Source organism: Elephantulus edwardii, unplaced genomic scaffold (genome assembly GCF_000299155.1).
Source record: "Elephantulus edwardii isolate Elephantulus edwardi_28Jun2011 unplaced genomic scaffold, EleEdw1.0 scaffold00111, whole genome shotgun sequence".
Taxonomy (NCBI): Eukaryota; Metazoa; Chordata; class Mammalia; order Macroscelidea; family Macroscelididae; genus Elephantulus; species Elephantulus edwardii.
In genome coordinates, this window is record NW_006399861.1 from 6,034,360 (window position 1) to 6,046,366 (window position 12,007).

At 40.8% G+C, this 12,007-nt stretch overlaps 1 protein-coding gene across 1 annotated transcript in view; it reads right to left on the minus strand.

Moving 5' to 3' along the window:
• Nucleotides 1-10,859, minus strand: part of KIAA1009 (KIAA1009 ortholog) — a 117,201-nt gene extending 106,342 nt beyond the window's left edge. Inside the window, exon 1 of the mRNA XM_006892164.1 lies at nt 10,803-10,859. Coding sequence (XP_006892226.1) covers nt 10,803-10,859 — 57 coding nt within the window. The remainder of the gene's footprint in view (nt 1-10,802) is intronic.
• Between the last annotated feature and the right edge of the window lie 1,148 nt (nt 10,860-12,007).

Sequence of the window (12,007 nt, forward strand, 5' to 3'; positions counted from 1 at the left end):
TGAATGAATGGAATCCCAAAATCTCTGTAGACGTTCATTGAAATGAAAAATAAACAACCTAAATTTTAAAAAAAAGAAATATAATGTGGCAAGTGACAGGATAATATCCATACACATACAAAGAATTCCAGTGAATACCACTATCATTCAAATATATACACCAACAACTAGAGCCAAAGAGGAGGAAATAAAAGATTTCTACTAACTGTTTCAGTCAGAAATCGATTGAACATGTAATCAAGATGCATTGATAACAACGGGTAACTGGAATGCAAAAGCTCGGGACAGGGAAGAAGGATCAGTAGCTGGAAAACATGGACTTGGTGAGAGAAACGAGGCTGGAGATAGAATGATAGAATTCTGCACACTCAATGATTTCTTCATTCCAAATACCTTTTATAAGAAGGTATTGTTGGTATGCATAAGAATCAGATCAATTACATGTGTGGAAAGAATTGCTGGAGAATCTCAATATTAGCTGTGAAAACCAGGCCAGGTGCTGATTGTGGAACAGACCATTAACTACTCATATGCAAGTTCAAGCTGAAGTTGAAAATAAATTCCATAGGAACCAAAATTAGACCTCAAGTTTATCCCACTCGAATTTCAAAAGCATCTCAGTAACAGGTTTGAGGCCTTAAACACCAATGTGTGAAGACCAAATGAGCTGTGGGAAGATAATCAAGTATATTGTCCATGAAGAATGCAAAAGATCATTACAAAGGCAGAAGAGAAAGACAAGACCAAGATGGATGTTGGATGCGACTCGGAACATTGCATTAGAGCACTGAGAAGCCAAAGGTAAAGAAAGAAACCAAGAAATTAAGGAGTGGCACAGAAAATTTCAAAGGGCAGCTCGGGATGACAAAGCAAGGTATTAAAATGAAATGCGCAAAGGAGGGAAAACAGGGCATGTGTGGGGAGACTGCATCTCTTTCTCCTGAGGGGCTGATGGATTCTAACAACCAGAGAAACACAACATTTAGGTTAAACAGTGTAACTCCCAACTGATAAAAAGCAAATTATGGAAAAAAAAATGAAATGCGCAAAGAGCTGGAGTCAGAAAATCAAAAGGGGCGAACTCCCTCAGCATTTCTTAAGCTGAAGGAATTTATAAACAAATTCAAGCCAGGAGTAGCAATGCTTAAGGATGCTTTGGGTAGAATGTTAGATGATCCAAGACGCATTAAAAGAAGGTGAAAGGAGTACACAGAATCACTATACCAGAAGGAATTGGCTGACAGAAAAATTTCATGAAACAACATATGACCAAGAGCCTGTCATGAGGAAGAAAGAAGTTAAAGTTGCTCTGAAAGAACTGGCAAAAAACAAGGCTCCAGGAGTTGATGGCATACCAATTGACATGTTTTAACAAACAGATGCTGCCCTGGATGTGCTCACTAAGTCATGCCAAGAAATCTGGAGGACAGCCACTTGGCCAACTAACTGGAAGAGATGGGTATTTGTTCCCATTCCAAAGAAAGGTGACCTGACAGAGTGAAGAAATTATTGAACAATATCATTAATATCATATGCATGCAAGATTCTGTTCAAAATTATCCAAAAACAACTACAGCAAAACATTATCAAAGAACTGTCAGAAGTGCAGGCTGAGTTTAGAAGAGTTTGAGGTACTAGGGATGTTATAGCTAATGTTAGATGGATCTTGGCTAAAAGCAGAGAGTACCAGAGGAATGTCTACCTGTGTTTCACTGATTATGCAAAGGCTTTTGACTATGTGGATCACAACAAACTGTGGCTGAATCTGAGAAGAATGAGAATCCCAGAACATTTGATTGTGCTTATGTAAAACCTATATTTGAATCAAGAGGCAGCCGAAGGAGAAACTGCATGGTTCAAAATCAGGAAGGGTGTCCACCAGCGATGTATTCTATCTCCATACCTTTTCAATTTGTATGCAGAATAGATCATCTGGGACGCTGGGTTCTATGAGAAAGAATGTGGCATCAGGACTGGAGGAAAATTCATCAACAACCTGTGTTATGCAGATGACACAACCCTGCTTGCTAAAACTGAGGAGGACCTGAAGCACTTGCTGCAGAAGGTCAAGGACTACAGCCTTCAATATGGATTGAAGCTTAATATCAAGAAAACAAAGATTCTCACCAATGGGCCAACTGGCAGCATCATTATGGAATGCGAAGAGATAGAGAGTGTTAACAGGTTTAGTTTGCTTAGCTCCACCATCAACACTCTTGGTACCAGCAGCCAGGAAATCAAGAGACGAAAGTCAGCTGTCAGGCCCTCTCCAGAGTACTGAAAAGCGACGATGTCAGGCTGGAAATTAATGTGTGCCTGATTCAGGCCATAGTTTTCACAAATTCGTGCTGGACAATGACTAAGGATTATAGAAAGAGAATTGATGCCTTTGAGCTGTGGTGCTGTAGAAGAGGGATGAATGTACCATGGACCGCTAGGAGAACAGTTTTGTCCTAAAGATGGTGAAGCCATGCTGCTGCTCAGAGTCAAAATTTCTGAAGCTTCATCTGACATATTTTGGGCATGCTGCAAGGAGGGACCAGTCCTTGGAGAGGGACATCTTGTTTGGGAAGGGTGGAGAGAGATCTCAAGAGAGGAAGACCCTCGATGAGATGGATTGATTACAGTGACTGGGGTAATGGGAGCAGGTGTGTCAGAGACAGTGAGGTTGGCACAGGATAGAGGAGGATTTAGGGCTGTTGTACATAAGGTCACTATGAGTCGCAAGCAACTTGACAACAAGTCACAAGCACATAACAACAACAACAACAATTAGCTAGTACAGATAATAGAAAAGAATATATACCTATAGGCTTTAAAACATACACTCTTGTAACAGAAGACCAAAATAATATTTACACGGGAAAAATCCAAATGACAGTGTTATGTGTTATTCAATGAAATAAATACACAGCATATTAAAATAATGACTTCATAATTACTTTTTATAGAATAACGGATGGAAATCTCTCTTAAGGTGGTGACATGGAAGATAATATCACTAGGCAGGTGAAAAATAAGGGAAAAACACTGTTATCACAAGGAATAGCTAATGCTAAGCATCTCATTGTGGAATGAGCTTGGTTATATCATGGGGAAAAAATTCTAAGATAGGGAGATGTGCTATCAACCCAAAGGCATATGGTTTGATTCCACCAGCTGCTCCACAGAAGAAGAGCAATTTCCTGCTATGCTGATTATTGCCTCTGAAAACCTGCTGCAGGGTCAACTATGAGCTGTTTCCTACTCAATGGTACATTGTTGCTGATTGCCGTCAAGTCGAGCACGACTCATAGAGACTCTATGAACAAAAGACCTAATTCCTTTCCATAACTATCGTCATTTCTCCAAGTTAATAGTTTCCAGAGGCATGTGGTTTAAGAAATGAATGCCACTCCTGCTTCCAAAACTGTTTTACAACTGGGAGCTCTACCAAACACTGTCCATATTGGGAAACCATTGTGGTATTTGATACTCCAATGGCACAAGGCTCAGAATCATAGCAAACCCAGGTTACTTCATACAGCACATTGACAAAGAGTGATGTACAAACTGGAAGAGTGTTCCTCCAGATATAACAGCACTAGTTTCATTTACCAGTGCTTAAGCATCATCAAGTCAAATACGACTGAAAGTAAGCTTTGCACAGAAGACCTGAACTCTGTTCTATAACTAACATCATTTCTGTACAGAACTCTGTTCTATAACTAACATTATTTCTGTACATTTATAGAGTTTAGAGAGTTTGTAGAGTTTCCAGAGGCATCTAGTTTAGGGAGTACATGCCACTCCTGCTTCCCAGTATAAATAAATCTGGAAGCCCATCCAAACACTGCACATAATGGGTAACCATTATGGTATTTGACAAGACTATGCTGTAATCAAGGATGCTTTGGGCAGAATACTAAATGATCCAGGAAGTATTAAAAGAAGATGGAAGGAATATACCGAGTCATTATATAGAAAGGAACTGGCAGATACAGAGGAATTTAAAGAAATAACATATGAGCAAGAGCCTATGGTGATGAAGGAAGAAGTTCAAGCTGCTTTGAAGGAAATAGCAAAAAATAAGGCCCCAGGAATAGATGATATACCAACTGAAGTATTTCAGATAACAGATGTTGCCCTGGATGTTCTCACCAAGTTGTGCCAAGAAATCTGGAGAACAACCACGTGGCCAACTGACTGGAAGAGATCTATATTTGTTCCCATTCCAAAGAAAGGTGACCCAACTGAGTGTGGAAACTACAGAACAGTGTCATTGATTTCACATGCAAGCAAGATTCTACTGAAGATTATCCAAAAACGATTAGAACAGCACATCAGCAGAGAACTGCTGGAAGTCCAGGCTGGGTTTAGAAGGGGTTGTGGTACTAGGGATATTGTTGCTGATGTTAGATGGATCTTGGCTGAAAGCAGAGAATACCAGAAGAATGTCTATCTGTGTTTCATTGATTATGCAAAGGCATTTGACTGTGTAGATCATAACAAACTGTGGCTGACTCTGAGAGGAATGGGAATCCCCGAACATTTAATTGTGCTAATGCGAAACCTGTACTTGGATCAAGAGGCAGTAGTAAGAACAGAGCAGGGTAACACTGCATGGTTCAAAATTGGGAAGGGTGTGCGCCAGGGATGCATCCTGTCTACATACCTTTTCAACATGTATGCAGAGCAGATTATCCGAGAAGCTGGGCTCTATGAGAGGAATTGTGGCATCAGGATTGGTGGAACATCTATTAACAATCTGCGTTATGCAGATGACACAACCCTGCTTGCTGAAACTGAGGAGGACGCCATGCACTTGCTGCGAAGGGTCAGGGACTGCAGCCTTCAGTATGGACTGAGGCTCAATGTCAAGAAGACAAAGATTCTCACCACTGGACCAATTGGCAGCATCAGGATGGATGGCGAAGAGATTGAGATTGTTCACAGCTTCAGTTTGCTCGGCTCCACAGTCAACACTCTTGGCACCAGCAGTCAGGAAATCAAAAAGCGTATCGCGATGGGAAAGTCTGCTGTTAGGGACCTCTCTAAAGTACTCAGGAGCAATGGTGTCTCTCTGGAGACTAAGGTGCATCTGGTACAGGCCATGCAACAGTGTCAGTCTGGAGACTAAGGTGCTCCTGATACAGGCCATGGTATTTGCAATCGCTTGTTATGCATCAGAGAGGTGGACAATGACTAGGAAGGACAGAAGGAGAGTGGATGCTTTTGAGCTGTGGTGCTGGAGAAGGGTACTGAATGTACCATGGACTGCCAGGAAAACAAACAGATTCATCTTGGAGAGGATTAAACCAAACAACTCCTTGGAGGCAAGGATTCTGGGGCTTCGTCTGACATACTTTGGACATGTTGCCTGGAGGGACGGGTCCTTGGAGAGGGACATCATGCTTGGGAGGGTGGAGGGACGGCGCAGGAGGGGAAGACCCTCTATGAGATGGATTGATTCGGTGACTGGGGTAATCGGGATGGGTGTGTCAGAGGCAGTGTGGTTGGCGCAGGATAGAGCAGGGTTTAGGGCTGTTGTGCATAGGGTCGCTATGAGTCGAAAACGACTCGACGGCACATAACAACAACAACAACATGGAAGAATGTGCAGCATTTCAGCAACACCAAGTTGTTCAGCTGTTCAGAATAAATAGACAAAAGATTGCTGTGTCATTCAAGGAATATTCATTTGAAAATTAATAAACTTGGCCTGAAGGCCAGAGGCAACACACATGCAAAAATTTTCAACAAAATCCTAGCTAGTAGCATCTAATATTCATCATGAAATTTCATCATGAAAAAGTAGGAGGATTCGTACCAGGTATGCAAGGATGGTGCAAGATAGAAAAATCTATCCATGTAATCCATCACACAAATAAAACAAAGGAAAAGAATCACGATTATATCAATCAATGCAGACAAGGTATTGGGCATATATTCCTAATCCACCCTAATTAAAAGTAGTTAATTGGTTTGATGCTCTTGTACCTATTTATAATAATGACAGTGATTGGTTTTCAGTCCCCATGATAACTGGGACCCCCTAAACCTAGTGGAGAAGGAATGACTTTCTAATTATCATGTAGACACTGATATTTTTCCCATATTCATTGTACATGAATCCTATTGTTTAAAAATGGAAGCTCAGGCATGCGTGTACAAAGTTTTGGGTAATGATTCCTCTTACTATTACATTTTCCAAGAGTATGGTTTTCATGGAAACACCAGTAACATAATTTCAGGTTATTCTGATGTTCCTCCATGTCATTTGCTTTATCTTTCATTGGAGAATAGATACATTGGAAACAATGTGCAGGAGAGCAAGGACGAGTTTATATTAATACTTCCTAAGGAAGCGTCATTGACTGGAGCCCTGCAGGTTCCGCTCGTCAGCATGGAACAACTAAGAACATAAAATGGCATAAAGAAGGCAATGGTTCTAAAATACCTACCAATGCTAGTAATACAATATCATGGCATGGAGGAGGAATGGTGGAACCGTATCCACATTTACAGCATTTTTCTTACCAAAAACATTTATGGAAAATAGGAACTGTATTGAAACATTTATCTATTGGGATTGGAAATTATTCATGTAGTCATGCTAACAATGTTACTAGCCTTCAATTTAAAAGAAATGAAATTAATTATGTTCAAGCTTGTGTTACATTAACCTTAAGTATTTTTGAAAGATCCAACTCAATGGGATCCTACAAATTTGACATTATGTTGTTCAAATGGCTCTTTACATACTTGTATCAATTCTTCTATTATTTTATAACCTAGTGAAACTATTTACATGTTAAGATCCCAAATTGGATTATGATTGCCAGTAAAATTAGAGAGAGAATGGCAATCATCTCCTGAAATTATGATTTTAAAACATAATAACCCAATTATTTAAAAGAGGAAAAAATTCATTGGAATTGTCATTACAGCAATACATGGAATTACCACCATTACTGCCACAGCTGGCGTGGCTTTACATCAAAGTATTTAAACTGTAGATTATGTGAAAACATGGCATCAAGAAAAGTTAGTCTTCTCAAAGACAAATAGATACAGTAATTAATACCCAATTAACAGATTTGGAACAATCAGTAGTACTGATGAGAGATTACATTACTTGTGTACAAAGACAAAATTATAATGTAACTGGAATACTACGTAGTTTTGCATTACTCCAGCAAAGTGGAATACTACGGAATGAAATTGGGATAAGGTTGGGAAACATATTATGAATCATAGTAATCTTACAGATGATATATTGAATTTACAAGTTCAGATTCATTCTACTTTTAATAAACAATTGGATGAATTTAAGAACATGGACATTCTACAAGAAATAAGTGAAAGAAGGGGAGCTCTGATGGCCTAGTGGCAAGAAGCTGCACTGCAATGCCAGAGGTGCAAGGTTCGAATCCACCAGATGCTCTGCTGGGGAAGGAGGGACAATCTCCTCCTGTACCAGTCAGATCCGATTTGACGGTACACATACACAAAAATAATAAAATAAACATTAAAAAAATTAAAAAGAAAAAGAAGTAAGTGAAGGAATATCTAATCTGAATCCTTTTGATCATGTAAAGATTTTTGGAAGTACTTCAGTAATCTTATTTTGTTTAATTGATTGGGGGATTTTTTGTTTATATAGAAAGGAGGGGAAGAACAAAAACAAGAATGATTCAAAGAAGAAAAGAAGGTATATCTGCCCTGAGGACAAAATAATAATAAAAACAAAAGGGAAATGTGGGAAACCAGATGTTAAAGCAAATGCTTAACCAGGAACAGAGTGAGGCACAAAACAAGCTGGAATTCCTCCCGTGACAGATCACCAGGAACAAGCTTATACTTGTAAATTACTTTGTTCCTGAGATAAGCAAAGAATGTCAGCAGAGAAAAACGTAGCTTCATTAGTAAAGAATTTTTTCCGTGATTTACTAATAGCCATTCTTAATAAAAGCTTTAGGCTCGGGGCTACAGTCTTTGAGCTGTTTGCCCCCTGCTTCAATTTCTCTTTCTTCTTATTCTTGGTATCCCCATCTCTTTTCTTCATCCCAGTGGACAAGAAATTTCATCTCCTTTGAAAGGATGTCTGAGAAAAGTTAACAAAACATACACTACACACTGAAAGCAGGACTTACATGTACTTACATGTCACAGGGACCATGTACTGACGACCTCATGTGACTACAGAACTAAGTGACCTCTAGTGGCCTTGTGGATAAGGAGTGACCCTGCCCACATAAAGATAGATACTGTGAATCCAACAGCAGATTCCCAGGAAAAAGTTGGGCGATCTCCTCCCTCGTGATTTTCTCTCTCTAACCCAGGTGGAGGGTGAGTTATGAGTCAGTTCTGATTCAAAAACTGATTGTGAGGAAACAAGAGCAGAATAGAATAAAGATTATTTCAGAATATAGGTGGCCTACATGGCCAAGGAAGACTGGGTAAGAAACAAAGGACCTTAACCAAAGTATGAAAGTCTTGGGAATAACATGGACAAGTGGCATTTGCAACATTCTAGAGATAATTCAGTAAGTAGCTTTCACAACCAATGCACAGGACAAAGTAGAAGGCATCTGTGGATGTTGGAGGACTCACCTACCCCATCTATGAATACTGTTATCTTTCAACCAGTGAAAGCACTGGGAAGAAAATGTTGAATCTGGCCCATTTCCTTGTTCCTCAATGGTACATAGCAACAACAACACAGCAACAGTAAAGTACTCTGGTGGCATAGTGTGTAACACATGGGGCTGCTAACTGAAAGGCTGGATATTCAAATCCACCAGCTGCTCAGAGGAAGACAGATTTACAGCCTTGGAAACCAGATCAAGGGTCTTTATAAGTTGCAAACTGACTTGATGGCAGTGAATATAACATGAGTAAAGTGGATGTCCACAATCTACACTCTTGGCACCAGCAGTCAGAAAATCAAAAGACAAATTAGGTAAATCTGCTGTCAGGGACTTTTTTGAAGTACTGAGAAGCAATAATGTCAGTCTAGAGACTAAGAGAAGCCTAATCTAGTCCATGGTCTTTGCAATTATTTGTTATGCATCAGAGAGCTGGACAATAATAAGGATGCAGAGAATAATTGATGCCTTTGACTTGTGGTGCTAGAGGAGAATCTTGAACATACCATGGACCGCCAAGAAAACAAACAGGTCTGTCTTGGAGAAAGTGAAACCAAGTTTCTCCTTGGAGGCTAGGATTTTGAAACTCTGTCTCACATACTTTGGGCACATGGCCAAGAGGGAGCAATCCTTGGAAAAGGACATCATGCTCGGAAAGGTGGAGAAACAGCACGGGAGAGAAAGACCCTGGATGATACAATAACTAGGACAATGGGGGTAAATGTTGTCGGAGTCAGTGAGACAGGGTAGGCGTCAGATCTGTTGTACAGAGGGTCACTATGAGTCACAGGCAACTCAACAACACATAACAACAACATCAACAATGTTGTTAAGTGTTGTCGAGTTGTGGACAACTCATAGGGAGACCTGAACACCTGTATAACTTCTATCATTTCTCCAAGTTCATAGAGTTTCAGGAGGCAAGCTATTTTGGAAGTGGATGCTATTCTTGCTTCCAAGCTTGTTTTAATCAGGGTGCTCCATCAAACACTGTCCACCAGGGGTAACCATTATCACATTTGACACATCAGTGTCACAGTGTTTAGCATAAGAGCAACCACGAGTTACCTCCGTACAGCAAATGGACAGACAAGTAGAAATTAAAGGCACACAGTTCAAATCCACCAGATGTTCTGCTGGAGGAAGGGCAATCGCCTCCTTTGCCAGTTAAATCCAATTTGATGGTATACAATAACAACAACAAAAAACCAACAAAGTAGATGAGGAGGAAGAGACATACTGTCAATGAAGTAGTTGTTGTTGATGTTTGATGCCATCGAGTCGTGGATGACTCATAGCGACCCTATGAATGAACAGCCTGAGCACTGTTCGTACATAGAGTTTCTGGAGGCAAGCCATTTCGGAAGCGGATGCCGCTCCTGCTTCCAGGCTTGATTTAGTCGGGAAGCTCCAGCCAACACTGTTCACCATGGGTACCCATTATCACGATTGGCACATCACTGTCACAATATTCAGCATCACTCCGGGGACAGAGAAAACCTGCACATCAAACACATTCCTGGAAAAGCAGTCGACTCCAAAAGCTTGCCACGATTTCTGCGCTCACACCACCATGCTCCTTCCTTCTGGCAAGGAGAACTTCCCAAGACCCTGGGAGGAGCCAGCCAAACCCAGGAACAACATGGCTGCTTCCTTCCCAGCTGCCTTTGGGCTTAAGGCCGCCTCCTGGTTCAAACCCTAGGCCCAGGCTGGCTAGCCTCACTCTGCGGACAGAGCAAACCTGCATGTCAAACACATTCCTGGAAAAGCAGTCAATGAGATAGACACGTGTAAAATCAAGCATTACTTTCTATATCAGGGTAAGGAGGAGTTTGAATTTCATTCTACATGTGTTGGGATGCCAATAAAGTGTTTCACAGTAGAGAATGCTATGTTTGGATTTATGTAACAGTTTGTTATGGCCACTGTGTGGTGAAAAGAATGCTGGGACATAAGATGGGAGCTACAGCAGCAGTTTAGGTGAGAGGATGGTGCTTCGACTAGGATGGTGAGGAGAGTGAGAGAACTAGAGGGCTCTATTTTAGAAGTGGAGCCAACAGAGTTTAATGATGAATTAATTCCATTTTATATGTTAACAAAATAACCAAAGGATGAGTCTCTTACCCATCTGAATCAATTTTATAATACAGCTTTAGAAATAGAAAATCTTACCTCTTTCATAAACTGTTCAAATTCTTCATCTAGCTCTTCTTTGGAATAGTGAGCCATAACTAATTTTCACTTCCCGAAGTAAACATTCCAAAGTATTCACAACATTGGAACACTAGATTGACAAGAAACATTTTTTGCAATAACCCATATCAGAGCATAAAAACAAACAGACTTAAGCTTTAGAAAGCTCTCTTATTATGACTTACTGCATTACCCACAGTTACGAGTTTTTGTCTGAGCTAGGAGGGAAGAGGACATGGCTTAACTTCCTTTAAACAAATCTTTAAAATTTTTGAAACAGACATTCAAATAACCCTTTTCTTGCAAAGCATAGACTGATTCTGTGTTACCTTACTTACTATTCAACCAGTTATTTTAACAATCCATAGTACTAGTTTTGCAAAACATACTGTTTCCAAATTGGATAATTTACTATGAAGATTCACAGTCCACCAAAGTTATTGTTGTTAAGTGCCCTTGAGTCAAATACAACTCATAGCGACACTCTGAATAATCGATCTGAACTCTTTCCTATTCTGCATCATCCTTATCATCCTTGACACATTCGAGTCCATGGCTGCAGACACGGTTATCAAAGTATCTCCAAGAGGGTCTTTCTTTCTCTCCTTCCCTGACCCTCTACCTTTCCAAGCATGATATCCTTTCCTAAGGAACAGCCTCTCCTAACAAAGTTAGTGGAGTTTATAAGTCAGTAGGAATTATTTCTTTTGGAGAGTGAGAAAGCAAATGAAAATAGTCACTAAACATATAAGTGCAATTCAGAGATTTGTAATGCCAAACATCTGAGGAACCTCTCCCTTCACTGGTGTTTCTGGTCAGTCCCCGAGGCGGGTCACTGTGCATACCCCGCCCTCCAGGACGCAGGGCTCCCGCTCAGAGATGCACGGGATCTGCAGCGGGCGGGAAGACAATGGCTTGCAGAGCAGTTGGGGAGGCGACAATATCTAAAACCCCGAGGACCTGCTACAAAACAGAATTTAAGTGTTGATCATCCTAGTGGAAAGCACGCGTCTACACTTACCTAGGTCTCTAGGTTGGACGCTTTTCCAGAAAGTGGCCAGAGGGGATCCCAGCAGTTGCTAGGGTACCAGTAGACGGCCGCTGGGTCCCCTAGTCACATGACCACCGCTGGTCACGTGGCGAGCGCCCTGCGGCCCCGTCTGGCCTTGCTCATGCCCCGCCCC